The sequence below is a fragment of the Penicillium rubens genome, assembly GCF_028828025.1.
Source record: "Penicillium rubens strain IBT 27055 chromosome Unknown utg000002l_segment0_segment0, whole genome shotgun sequence".
Taxonomy (NCBI): Eukaryota; Fungi; Ascomycota; class Eurotiomycetes; order Eurotiales; family Aspergillaceae; genus Penicillium; species Penicillium rubens.
In genome coordinates this window covers 452,116-466,272 of record NW_026890600.1, presented here as the reverse complement: position 1 = coordinate 466,272, position 14,157 = coordinate 452,116, and the positions used below count along the sequence as shown (strand labels likewise).

Genomic DNA, 14,157 nt, shown 5'->3' with positions numbered 1-14,157 from the left:
GCTATATTCCTTCAATGGCCAAATATCATTGAATCAAAGAGATGCACGTTACTGCACAACATCAGTAACAATAGAACTCCAATACCCAATATAATCCCAATATACCTAATTTTAAGTAAATGCCTAGGTGGATATCAGATTCATGACTTTCCTGTTGCGACTTTCGGCGATCGCTGATTGGCGCGAAAGAGTCGGTGAGCGGCGCCAACGAATGGGCGGTCGTGTTCTGCAGCCAATCACGGGCGTCCCCCACTTGGGGGAAAAAAACGACCCCCGTCCTCCTCTTCTTCTTTCCTCTCCCATAGCACTCTCAACTGATCTACTTCGGATTTTCCTGGACTTATTGAAAACCTCTTCTCAAAATACTTACTACATATCTACTACATATCGTCAAGAATTCAGCCAAATGGCCTTCGTTGAGCTGTAAATGCCTCGCTGGGGAGCCTGTCCCTGCCGGCTCCCCAGTCCTGCAGCTCCGATCTTCAATTCTACTTGACGATATTTGATTCTCTTTCGACGCCTTGTGTGAAGGCGTTGGAATTGCCCCCTAGCAAACTCCCAGAAGGAGCATCATAGCGTCCGCAACGGACTGCGGGTGCTTTCGTGGCTACGAAAAGAAAAAAATTGGGACTCCTCCCCTCCACTCCGTTTCTCAAATCTCCTCCACTCCGTCCCACCTCCTTTCGACTCCTTATCCCTCAACGGGCTACTCTTTTGGGCCAAACTACAACCGTCCTCTCACCCAAGGAAGATCTACCCCTCTTCCTTCATCCCATAACCGGATCCCCCTGGAACGGACCAGAGCATTTGAACAACAGAAAGCAAAGGACCAAATAAGTCCTTTTACGACAAAACAACCCCTATTCACCCATACGTGTCTATTACAAGATGCCTCAGAGTTCATACTCTTCCAAGCGGGCTCCTAAGAGCACCGCCAAAAACGCTCACCCCCGCCCCTCAACCCCCGAGGCCAACATCATGCGAAACCTGGATATGTCACTGAAGGGCAATCAGTCTCGAAAATCAGCCAATGTCCAGTCATTGGATAGGAAAAGGAGAGCTTCATCATCCTCGGTCTCAAGTGTTTCTTCAGTCTCGTCCCTCGGCGATCTGAGCGACGAGGCAGATGATTCAGAAGAAGATGCGGACGACGAGCAAGAACCAGCAGTCCGGGCCCCGTCTTATGGTCGTCGCCGAGACACTAAGGCGGGGCGGCAACTCGCAGTCAACAAGAGAAGACGTGTCTTGGACGACGACAGCAGCGACAGCAGTGATGCCAATGACGCCAATGACTCGGATGATAGCTCAGATGATGTGTATGCCGGTGTAGACTATATTACAGACGCCGAAGATGAAGATCAAGACGTCGAGAAGATGGAAGAAATGATGATCGTTGAGTCAGAGAAAACCCACCGGCCTTTGCCCAGCGCTGGGTTTGCCGACGATGATGATCAGTGGGCTATCAACTCCTTTGACGATCACATGTTCCTACCGGCTGCATCCTTCTTTGATGAAGAGCACCTTTACAGTGCCATGGACACCTTTGGAGAACCTCAGGTGACTAGTGAAGCCGCTGAAACGCCAGTCGCTCGGCGAGTTCATTTCGAGGAGCGATCCGATTCGTCCTCTGATAGTGATTCCCACAGTGATGACGATATCCCTGGTGACTTCTTGCAACAAGACAGTCTGGACCCACAGTTGCGTCGTATGATTGAAAACGACAACGAAAACTACCAGAGAAATACTCGCCGGCAATCCGAAGAGATGTTCGGTGACGCCGACTACGGCCATGGAAGCATTTACCACGTCGAGTCCGATGGATCCTCCGAGGGTAGTTTGAGTGGTTACGAGAGTATGATAATTGGTCATTTGGTTTTGAAATCTGGTTTTGCTAACCCCTTTGAAAAGGCGATGACGGTGACACCACAGACGAAGATCTCCCCCCACCAGCAACTATCACCCACCCTCGCTCCCTTCTCCGCCGGGACTCCTCCGACTCTTTGGCCCCTGTGGATGAGAAGAGTGATTGTGTCCCCCGCCGCCGCGGGCCTATCATGGGAACCTTCGTAGCAGACCCCCACAAGCCAGTAGCCTTGGTCGACTGCACTGGCAAGCATCTTGTCATTATTCCCGCCTACGCCTCTTCTCGCCACGACTGGCTGGACTCTGCGGCCAACAGTATGCCTGGAACTGCCAACACTAGCCCTCGCCAGACTACACTTCACTTGGTCGATGAGAGCGACACCGATGCACTCGCCTCGCCCAATCAGATGGATTTCAGCCCTATGCTGGCTTCGAGTGCCAACCTCATGATGACCGCTCTCGGCAACGATCTCACCCCGGGAGGCCAGGTCATGGGTCCCCCTGAGGCATTCTACCCTTCTCAGGACTTCACTATCGACAGCTCCTTCGAAGAAGACGAAGAAGATGACCCAGAATCTGCTCTCAACGTCGATGACTTCATCGACTTTGGCAATGGATCCTCTGATGAAGATGAGGACCTGGATAAGCAGTTCGACGATGACGCCCTGGTCTCCCCGATGGCCACTCCCTTTGGCAAGTCCCTGGGCACACCTACCCCCACACGCAAGTCTGAGTTGCAGCCGGCCAACAGCGAAGAGCGCTTCCTCAATCACCTGGACAAGGGTATCGTCACCGCTTTCCGTCGCAACCATAACCGCTACCAGGCGCTCCTCCGCCTGCCTCAGCACCGCGAGTTTATGCCCGCCAACTCCCCCGCTCGTCCTGCCAGTGTCTTCCGACACGCTAAGAACAACGACCAGCGGACTCCCACCCGCAAGCGCAAATCGAACAACGTTGCAGGTGGGGAGGCTGTGCGACGCAAGCTGATGGATGCCCAGCAACGTCGTTCTCAGCTTCCCATCCCAGCACCTCTCTGAGGTCTCATGATTGCACGACCTTTGGATTTCTACCAAGGTCATATGATAACCATGGCCACAATTTATTCTATCTGTTTCTAGTCGCTGGTAGACTCAACTATTAGGGTCTTGTGTCTTTGACCCCCCGACCTTGCGCTGAGCATACAGGCTCTTCGCTCTGGCCGTATTGCATCTTGCCACTAAACTATCGTGAAGTTCAATCTATCCTTCTACTGGTTGGGTTAGATTTACCATGCATGTTGGCTTGCGAAAGATCGATGGTTCCCAGAACCTAAAAAGCGATCCATTTTGATTATTTGATTACCGTACTCGGTCCTTCATTTCCTTTTTCATTTCATTACCATGTCATATCTATCGACTGGCCATTTTTCTCCCTCGCCTGTCGCGGGGGATGGTGATACCTTTGGATTTGTGGAGTTGAAAAATTTGCGGGTTTGCGTTCTAACGAGTGATGGCTGATTAAGTTGCTTTTTACATTTACCTTTACCAATATCAAAAACATTCGAAACTTTATGACATTCTCTCGCTGGCCCCCTTAAGTCAACCCTCTAGACGTGAAGCTCAGGCCTCATGATATACAACCCCACCAGTACTCAGTCCGGACCCACCTAAACCTTATTCAACTGAGATCTACCTAGGTAGGTACCACATGGGCAAGGTCCGTGTCTGGATCGGCTCTATATCCTATACCTAGCTACCATTCCCGCTTCTCTCCCAGTTGCCTTGGACGTCAAGCCATGAAGCTATATCTTCCTAGAGCATCGAGGGCGACTTCGCCTACGATACGTAACCTGGAGTCTGATAAGTCCTTCCTTGATTCATGGATCTAAAATCTCGATCTACGCAGTATCACGACAGTCTTCAGATTCGACCTCAACCACTGCCTCGATATCATTGACACCACCGAGCCAATACTCTATCCTTTCAACTCGAACATTAGCCGTAGAATCACCAGACTCATGTTCGTCGATCTCCTCATCCGAGTCCATCTCAACCCACGAATGTTGATATATCCCCTTTTCATTCGCCGGAAACCCATCCAAACGAAGCCAGCAAAATATGCCCCGTGTGGGATTATCCGACTGCCCCTCTGAGTACAGATCATACTCACAATCCGCAGGCAGAGCGGGAAGATCCGCAGAAGTAACCCCCGGTTTCGGACAAGAGACATACATAGAAACAGGCGCAGACGCAGACGCAGACGCACAATTGGAAGCTGACAGCACCGAGGCGAATCGCGCTCCTACCCCCGCATCCTCAATCCTCGACCCATCCTCAAGCTCCCAATCGCAACCCTCATATTCCAAAGCATGGCATCCGCAGCCCAAATGCTCTCGAAGCAGAAGATCCGCATCACGGAGCTTGGTACTACCAAACGGCTTCCACGGCCAGCTAGTAAGATACCCATGGTTATAGCCCCCATCAGTGGGCGTCGCAAGGAAAAGCAGCTTACATTCATCCTCGCGCTGGACGGAATCAGCGTCGTTATCGTAGATACGCGGTAGTTGTGTCAGGAACGTAGTGGGCGTCCCCATCCATGCCTCGGACTGAAGTGAAGGCATCATCATCCCCTGTTCGCATTGTTTCAGGAACACGCTACTCCTGCCCATGATTGCCGCGCCGAGCCAGAGACTCGCTGTGCGCGGTTGGCGTGCTGAGAGGCCGTTGAGGAGGTGGGGGATGTTGCCTTGTTTCACGAGTGGGTTTATTATTGCGAAGGCGGGGTTCTTCCATGGGCTGACTAGATTACATGGTATGTCTGGGTTGAAGAATAGGCTTTTTATTGCTGGCATTGTTGTGTGCCACATGTTGCTGCTTAGCGTCATGTAGTATGGGAGGAGCTTTTCGTGTTCGGATATCAGGGCTGAGATTGATTGGGGGCTTTTGATGGTGGATTGGTATTCAGGGTTTTTGGCGGGTCGTAGGATTGGGAGAGTCGGTGGGTTGCGGACGCAGAAGTTGCGCGTGAAGAACGATGCTGATAGCGCGGCTGTGCATTGTGCGTAGATAAGGTGGTGGTTGCAGAAGCGGAGGAGGTATTGGAAGGCTGCTGTTGATGACGGAGGGTTGTACGTTGTCAAATGGGGATGCGTTCCTTGTTTTGCTCGCATTGATATCGCTCCGCCTAATGAAACGGACCATGGGGAGACGAATTTCTCAGACTGGTATTCCACGGATATCTCCCATGCGGGTGTTCCAGAGAGTACAGCGTTCCACCAGACGATCTCAGCTTCGCTTGCATCTGGGGGTAAATCAACCTCCACCACCTCCGGCTGAACTGCCTCCGCTGGGTCTTGACAAGTTTCGGAGTACTTCGTTGAACACTGGTGCGTCTCGGAGCGATCGAGTAACTCGGCCCATTTCGCCGATAGAATGTATGCCCAGGCCAGGAACAACACGGCGATGTGGTTACCCTCGTCATAGCCAGAGATACCGCGCACACCAGGCCATTTTGACAGGGGGGCTTCGTTAGAGATTTCCACCTTCCGGGCTTCTAGAACACCCAGTCGAAGATCCAACGGTATAACCTTAGGTGGGGTGATACAACCCGCGCCAGCTCTGGACGTCCGCCATCTCAACTGCCCCTCTATATCGAGATTGCCGCGGGTTTTCGCACAGGCAAATGAGAATGCTTTATCTGACGCAATTAATCCGTCGGCGAGATATGCAGGCGTGTCTTTAAGAATGGACTTGAGGTCGATACACTCCAGCGGAAGACGGGTATCACTGGTTTCGAAATAAGTTGACCATAACTGATGGCTTGCGCGGAGAGTGTATTCGAAGGCTTCCTTGCTAGGGCGGAGGGCGTCTTCCATGTTTGGTGTATAGAACTTGGAAGGTCGTCATGGTAGAGCGATGTGGGACTAGATCGTGGGGCTCATTTTGAGGCTCGTGGTGTTCACCGCTAGTTGGTGCATCATACATGTTTCTGTATTCAATTTGATGTGCGAGGAAGCCAAGATATAAATACAGGTCTAAGTGGTCAATTCATTAGATTGCAGGCTATTCAAGGGTTTACCATGGCTTTATCAAGGGTTTTCCTATTTTCCTATATCGGTCTTCAGTTCATCAAGGCAAATCAAGCTGGTTAACTTATATCTGTCAACCAGGATAATATATTCCAAGACAGTACGCTTAATTGGAGAAGAGAGTTATAATTTCCCATCTTCCAAAGTAATATATGCGTACAAAATATGTACAAAGTGCGTAGGTAAGAGAAGCACAAGAGACTTTGAGTGTCTAGAGTTCAATCTCTGAATAAAAGCCAACATCACATTTTGAGGAATCCGGTCTACTCCGTACTCTTACAATCATGTTCCACCAACCAAAGAATGTAGTGGTTACGACAAGTGGAGTTGAGTATTACTAGGGAGGGTAATAACACCGTCAACTTGACACCGGGTTCCACTATGCTGTCAAATATGGAGATAGTCTAGTAGCTAATGCTACAACTGGCTAGCTATCCACATAGTACCTCTTGGTATAATAGCTATTGGACGCCCTACGTTTATCCATGTTTCGCATAAATTGAGGGATCATGTTGCCCTTACTAAATACAAAGTCGCTAAACACAGATAGGATGTCCAGACAAGCCTTGACATCGGATGGGCACTGCATGGTCAAGAAATCATTGAATTGCAATGCAATCTGGGCGCAGTGATTTCGTGACACTTGCACAACATTAATTATTTATCCAGCAATCGAGGCCAATAGACTAATATTATAGCCTCATGACTATGAATTAATATCATTGTCTAGACTTCGGTAGTTCAAGGAAGCACAGCGTAGCATTCACCGTGTGGCGCTAAAAATGTGATTCGCCGATATTTTTAGTCGTTTCACCTTGACTCTGATTTAAACCAGACAAAGCCATCAGTCCGACGCGCCGAGAGATGGATATGACCTGTATTTCTCAAGAGAAATAATATCAGACAAGACTAATGCGATCGGATATGAAAGAAATACGGAATACCGGCATTTCTACGCCCCAGAGACATTAGGAAAACGGAGAGGGACCTTTAGGATATTATTCGGACTTGGATCGGAAATGGCATAGTAATGGCATTGCAGAGCCAAGAAGAGGACTCGAGCTGTTTAGACCCATTAGTATAGTCTCGGCTCTAAAGGACAGGTTCGTTGGCGCTGGGCTATTTTAGCAAAAGTGATACCCCTGGGGACAAATATAAAAAAAAAGGAAAAGTCGATTTTGAACACGCAAGCACCGTTGGCCCCAAGCACAACAAATGGAGTACACCATATCCTTTGTGTGATTCGTCGACCCCGGCGCTTCGAAGACGCACGAAAGAGCTTGTATACAACCTTGGAAGGAAAAGATCATCATAGATCAAATAGTAAGCACATATACACGCAGGAAGTGGGAAATGGGCGAGACGCCAAGGGTTCTTTTCATTTTCTCGGTCGCATTGCATTAATTTGCATTAATTTCAATCTGTGACATTCAAAAGTAGTGAGTTTCAGTCAAAGAGAAGTTCAAGCTAGTAAAGCCCTACGGAGATGAAAGACTCCAGGTCAAAGCACGTGGTTCCCCCTGGACGACTCCCTCAATATCGGCCATCTGCAAGTTTCCGTGGCCGATCAAGCGCCTAATGTTCATTCACTATTTTTTAATCGATCTTCATTGGCTGGTCAATAAATGTCGATCTCACAGTCACATCCCATGAACTGGTGCTAAATGCGATTGGATCCCGTCAAGCGCCTTGGTCAACGGCCCCAGTCTGCAAGTCCTGACTGGCTCTTCTCCAGCTTCTGCAGGTCGTTCCTGTACTAATGGGCGCCGAGCTTTGGATGGATCCCCAGCTCGCCCTCTTTTCAGCCACTACCGTTTCATCTGTACCTCGAGATTTCTGCCGATTGGATGGAGGTTCGCTTTTCTCTGACGAAATGTCTTACCAGGGTCCTTGACGCCAGGATGCTCTGGGTCAGCAGAAGAGGGCTTGCTAGGTGCAGCCAAGCCCTTTGTGTGCAGAAGTTCGTCGCATAGCCTGGGTTGGACGATTGTTTAAAGACCGCGACTCTTCCCAGATCCTGGACTTCTTTCAGTCTGGTCATTGTTTCATTTCCTTTTTGCTTTTGGACCATATTGGTTCGCCTCTAAAGACGCTCGTTCAGGGATACGTATTTCCTTGTCCCACCCTCTTTCGCTTGGTGTTGATTGAGTTTCATTGAGGCCTTTTTTTATTGTCGCCCACCAGCAATACTAATAGCAATTGCCTGTTTTGCTGCCTGTACCATTGTGGCTTATATTGCAATATCCATTGAGGCCTAGCTTTCTATATCGCAGCCTACCCAGCCCAGACCTTTATATCACTCCATTCTCGTTTCTTTCATCCATACCTCTTCCATCTTCTGTTTCTCCTTCCATTCTATCTTTCCTTGGCGTCCTACTTCCCCGTCACTCGTTGCCGATCTCCTTCCACTATGAAGGTCACTTCGGCTGTTGCGTTTTTCTCTCTTCTGGCTTCTGGCCAGGCTACCGGAGCGGTATGACTCAACTCCTACCCTGACGCTGTTGATATAAATCCCTGACTCGAATACATTTAGTACTGGGGCTCCGACAAATTCTACTCCAGCCCGGGTAGATCGCCCAACAAGTGTAATGACTACCAGAACAAGGGTTTCAGCTGGTCTGACCTCACTCCTGGCTCTTTCTCCGACTATGGTGGCTTCTCCTTCTCTGGTTTCACTTGCGGCAATGGCTTCGGTTCCAGCCTTGGCAAGCGTGGTGTAAGTGACGCAGGGCTCTCTCTCATCTACACATACTGACCATGGCCATAGACCCAAAAATGTATCTCCGGTACCGTCTCCAAGGGTAGCTCCTCTATCTCTGGCTCCCAAAGCTCCGGTTCTTCCGCTCTATCGTTTGCCTGCGACTCGCATGAGAGCGGCTTTTCAGTGACCAACTTCCACGTTGCCACTGAGAAGGATACCGAATTGCACATCATCTACAGCATGCCCGATGGATCGACTTGCAGGAATACCGCTTCCTGCAACTCAGCTGGTACTGTCGTCAACAACGACCAGTGTGGTGGCGCTAAGACTGTTCACTTCGAGCTGCCCGATGATAGTGAACACGAGAGCTGCGGTTTCGGCATCTACAGCGTTGGCTTTGACTGCACTCCTGGTTCAACCGTCACAGCACCTGTCCTTACCGCCACTCCTGTTACCAGAGTTCCATATGAACAGATATCTGTGTCTGCTGCCTCCAGCCCCATCGTTGTGCCTTCGGCCTCTGTCCCAGGCTCTACTGTGGCTCCAGGTGCCACCACGGCAATGAGCACACCTCTTCGGATGACTACATCAACCGTGTTTACCACCAGTTTGTTTACCATCACAAGCTGTGGCCCCACTGTCACCGATTGCCCTGCTGGATCAGGCTCAACCACTGTAGTGACTTCAACTATCGCTCTTTCTACCACGGTCTGCCCCGTCACTGAGACTGCTGCTGAGACTACTGCTGAGACTACTACTGCCGCTACAACCTCGCTATCTGTGCCTGATGTACCTAGCCCGAGCAGTGTTCTACCTGTCAGCTCATCTGCTGGTGTCCCTCCCAGTGGCACATCCGTTTCCACATCTTCGATCTCGGCTTCATCATCCGTTCCCTTCACTACGAGCCAGACCCCTGCTGGATCTTCCGCCGCTTCCACCCCGCTGATCACCACTCCAGTCCGGATGACTACCTCAACCGTGTACACTACCAGCGAGGTCACTATCACCAGCTGCGCCCCCGAAGTTGTGAGCTGTCCAGCAGATTCGACCACTGTGGTGACTTCGACTATTGCTATCTCGACCACTGTCTGTCCCGTCACTGAAACTACTGCTGAGACTACTGCTGCCGTTACAAGCTCAGTATCTATTCCCGTCGTACCCAGCCCGAGCAGTGTTCTTCCTATTAGTTCATCTGATGGAGTTCCTCCTCCAAGTGGCACATCTGTTCCCTTCACTACAAGCAACCCCGCTGGAACTTCCGCCGCTTCTACCCCGCTGGTTACCACTCCAGTCCAGATGACTACCTCAACCGTGTACACGACGAGCGAAGTCACCATAACCAGCTGCGCCCCTGAGGTTGTGAGCTGTCCAGCAGATTCTACCACTGTAGTGACTTCGACTATACCTATCGCGACCACTGTGTGCCCCGTCACTGAGACCACGGCAGCAACTGTTAGCTCCACCGTACCTGGAGGCCCAAGCTCAACCGGCGTCTTGCCCGTTAGCTCCTCGGCTGTATCAACTCCCCCCAGTGGCACCTCAGCTGCTTCCACGCCGGCTGAAACCTCCTCAGCTCCTGGCGTGACTTCCGATGCCTCGTCTCCCGCCCCCTCGTCTCCTGTTGGCACTACCCCGCCCCCTGGCGAGGCCACCACCACTGTCATTACTTATGAGACCGTGACCACTTGCCCGGTGACTAGTACTGTTACCACTGGTAGCTCTACTTTCGTGACTACCTCAAGCACCATTTCAACTGTTACTATGACTACTGTCTCTACTATCTGTGATGAGTGCTCCATTACCGCCACCTCTGTTGCTGGCCAGAGCACTCCCGCCCCCTCAAATACCCCAGAGGCTTCGACCACCGTCGTTTCTAGCACTGGACCATCTGGTATCCCCGGGGCTTCGAGCACGGTCCCATCTGGGACTTCCGAGGGAGCAAGCCCCGTCTCTTCTTCATCTGCGGAGGCCTCCGGTCCACTCCCCAGCGGCCCCGATGTCACTGTCCCCTCCAGCGTGGGTGTTGATGCCACAACTGCAGTTCCCCAAGGCTCGACTGCCACGGTGATAACTTATGTAACTGAGACCACCTGTCCGGTGACTGCCACTGTCACTGAAGGATCGTCAACTTTTGTCACGACATCCAGCACGGTATCAACTGTTACCTTGACCTCCACTTCCAACCTTCCCAGCTCTGTTGCTGCCGGAAGCACTCCCGCTCCCTCTGAAACAGGCGTCGTCCCCACCACTGCTCCTACCGGCCCAGCTATCACCAGTGTCGTCTCTTCAAGTGCTGGTGCCAACTCTACGCCCACTATCCCCGAGGATGCCACTACCACTGTTGTGACTTACGTGACCGAGACCACCTGCCCAGTGACCAACACCGTCACTTCGGATTCTTCCACCTTCGTGACCACATCCAGCACAGTTTCCACAGTGACCCTCACCTCCGTCTCTACTATCTGTACCCAGTGCGCTACTACCACTGAGACTCCTTCTCAGTCTACAGCTAGCAGCACTGCAACAGTCCCCAGCGGTGTTTCCCCAGAATCGAGCCCAGCTCCCTCAGCTCCTTGCCCCAACACCGTGCCCCAGTGCATCAACACTTGGCTCGCCCTCGCCCCTAAGTGTAAATCAAATAGCGACGCCTCGTGCTTCTGCCCCAACAGCGAATTTACTAGCAAGGTCATCTCCTGCATCCAAGCCTGGGGCGCCTCCAAGGAAGAGATCCAATCCGCCCTCTCCTACTTCACCGGCATCTGCGCCACCTGGGTCCCCGAGAACCCAGGCATCGTAACCGCCATCCCTTCAACCATCACCCTGATCCCGACAGTCGCTCCTTCCGCACCCCCATCCAGCATCGCCGGCGCCAGCGTCACCCCGAGCGCCGTCGTCCCCATCACCTCCGCCGCCTCCCTCCCCTGCACAACAATCACCTACTCCACCTACACCGTCACCGTCCCGCAAGTCAGCTTCGTCACAAACACCGGCTCTAGCGCCGGCGCCGTCCCAACCGTCGGTCTAGTCCCGGCCGGTCCCAGCGGCGCTTCCCCATCACAGACCGGCGTGGTTCCCGCACGCGCATCGGCGACATGGGTGACTTCAAGCGGATACCCGTACGCCAGTCGGAGTCCCAGTCGAGGTTTCTCGCCTAGCGCATCCCCGATCTTCAACTCCGCCTCGAGCGTGACCATCGCTTCTAGTCTGGTGCTGGCTTCTCTCGCTGCCTTTTTGAGCTTGGTGATGTAGATTCGGTTTCGGATTAACGCATGACTACCTCGTCATTTTCATTTTCCTTTTCTATTGCCATTACAATATGCACAGTGCGGATTGATTTCGTGTTCTTACTTGTCTTCGCGGCCCTGGGGTGGTTCGTCCTGGTTCTGAGAACTGGAATTGACTCAGATCGTTGGTCTTAGGGGGCTTCTTTGTATTTTATTAATTCACTCCCTAATTGAATGCGATAGACCTCGTTTGCTTCTTAAGAATCTTCGATTTAGTTATCCTCCGCTCTACGTAAGTAGTTTTCTTCGACCTTACTAGAGTCTGACTACATCATCGAAATCTACTGCGCATTGAACGACTCATCGACAGACTTTAGCCCTCTGCCATTTCGACATAGCCAAATTTGCATTTATAGACATTGACCTTTTCCTTTTGTATTCCTACTAGGTGTGTTGCTTTACTTCAGAGAGACGCCGAGGTACAATAGAGGATATTACAGACTACGCGCCTGAGCACTCGATTATTATAGAAGGCCATATTTGAAAATCTCAGTTCCATTGTCTATGGACATTCTGGCTACCTAGTCGATCTCGAGGTGGAGGGCAGTTCGACATGGTTTAACAGATCTCGCTCAATTCAGGCAACACAAAATGTTCATCATTTCTTTTTTTCGTCATTCCCTCTTTGGGCAACTTTCGATGGGTTTCCCCTTTGCTCGTCTTGACTCCTTGTGTGATGTTTCATAAGTATATTCGGCGTACCCAAATACTAAGAGATCTCTGTAAACAGGAACAAATGACGCCCCCATATCGGTTCGAAGGATAAAGTCTGTCACAGGATGGAAGGCCGAGCCCTCAAAGGCACCTTGAGTGCCATGCATCACCACGTTTGGCCCAATTACCAGGCCAAACCCTCAGGACTGTCAAGCCATTCCATGTAATCCTTGATCCCTTCCTTGATTCCGCGGAATCGCAGCACAGAGCCAGCCCGGCGGAGCTTCGAGATATCAGCACAGGTGTAGCTCTGGTATTTGCCTTTCAGTTCAGCTGGGAAGGGAATGAACTTGATGTAACCGTCGGTGTTGCCGAAGTGGCTGGCGACTTCCGTGGCGACTTCGTGGAAACTGCTAGCAACACCGGTACCGACATTGTAAATACCGCTGATCTCCGGGTGGTCGAGGAACCAGCAGTTCAGACGGGCGACGTCCTGAACGTGGACAAAGTCGCGCTTCTGCTGTCCAGCTTCGACTCCGGCGTATTCTGCAAAGAGCTCAATGGCTTTGAACGATTTCCGTTTCTCGTAGAATTGGTAGACGGTGCTGGGAACTGAATCCCGGTGCTGTTCACCGGGTCCATAGACGTTGAATAGACGGAGACCCGCGACTTGCGGGGAGCGGATGTCGGTGTTTTTGACGACATACTGGTCAAACAGCATCTTCGAGTATCCGTAGACGTTCAGAGGGGCCTCTTGGAAATCCCCCTCGGCGAAGGCAGTGTTGTTTCCGTAGACGGCAGCAGATGAGGCGTAGATGAAGCGAACTCCCTTGTCCTTGCACCAGTGGAAAAGCTCCTTGGAGTAGGTGAAGTTGGCGTCGAGCATTTTCTTGCCGTTGGTTTCGGTGATTGAGGAACTTGAGCCATAGTGGAAAATGACGCGGGGACGATGGGGGAAGGTATTGGTCCGAATCGCTTCACGGAATGCAGTCGCGTCGATGTAATCGGCCACTTTGCAGTTGACGAGGTTACGGAACTTGGAACCATCTGTCATGTCGTCGACCACCACCACATTTGTCACGCCACGCAGGTTCAGCTCCTTGACGATGTTTGAGCCGACAAAGTCAGCACCACCGGTGACAACAATCATGTTGGGGAGGCTTGACATGGATGGAAAAGGTGATAATCAGGGGGAGGAGGTGAAGTTGAGGGAAATGTCGATGGCTTAAACTGGCAGGAGCGAGGGAAGAAAACAGAACATCCGAGGATGTTTGCCAAAGGAACATTGGTTTTTGTGCTTTCACTCTCGTGGAAGTTGTACTTCACTTATCCCTACATAGATTTCGAGTTTATTCATAAAAACCCAAGGTCTAGTTTTGGTATTTCAACCTGACTTGACCTTGTTGCTATAACATGACCTTGGTAAGTACCTTTCCGCCATATTGGCTTGTTCAGGTACGTTAAAGGCTTTGTTTGACATCGACGCGAAAGATATCACCTATGGTTTCCTCGGGCTGGAATTGCACTATCTTGGATATAAACACGGCATCCACCGATGTACCGGCCTCTAGAATGCCGATGCCGACAAT

General features: G+C 51.2%; 4 protein-coding genes across 4 annotated transcripts; 2 read left to right on the top strand and 2 right to left on the bottom strand.

Annotated features, from left to right (window-relative positions):
* Positions 1–888: 888 nt before the first annotated feature.
* N7525_002623 (uncharacterized protein) lies at positions 889–2,900 on the top strand (the record flags this gene model as incomplete). The annotated part of the gene is made up of 2 exons (XM_002559774.2): positions 889–1,852; positions 1,909–2,900. The coding sequence occupies 2 exons, from the start codon at positions 889–891 to the stop codon at positions 2,898–2,900; spliced, it is 1,956 nt and encodes a 651-aa protein (XP_002559820.2).
* Positions 2,901–3,739: 839 nt separating this feature from the next.
* N7525_002622 (uncharacterized protein) lies at positions 3,740–5,716 on the bottom strand (the record flags this gene model as incomplete). The annotated part of the gene is made up of 1 exon (XM_002559775.2): positions 3,740–5,716. The coding sequence occupies one exon, from the start codon at positions 5,714–5,716 to the stop codon at positions 3,740–3,742; it is 1,977 nt and encodes a 658-aa protein (XP_002559821.1).
* A 2,623-nt stretch (positions 5,717–8,339) lies between these two features.
* Positions 8,340–11,879, top strand: N7525_002621 (extracellular serine-threonine rich protein; the record flags this gene model as incomplete). Its single annotated transcript, XM_002559776.2, has 3 exons — positions 8,340–8,402; positions 8,463–8,645; positions 8,697–11,879. The coding sequence occupies 3 exons, from the start codon at positions 8,340–8,342 to the stop codon at positions 11,877–11,879; spliced, it is 3,429 nt and encodes a 1,142-aa protein (XP_002559822.2).
* An 873-nt stretch (positions 11,880–12,752) lies between these two features.
* On the bottom strand, positions 12,753–13,718 carry N7525_002620 (ADP-glyceromanno-heptose 6-epimerase; the record flags this gene model as incomplete). The annotated part of the gene is made up of 1 exon (XM_002559777.1): positions 12,753–13,718. The coding sequence occupies one exon, from the start codon at positions 13,716–13,718 to the stop codon at positions 12,753–12,755; it is 966 nt and encodes a 321-aa protein (XP_002559823.1).
* Between the last annotated feature and the right edge of the window lie 439 nt (positions 13,719–14,157).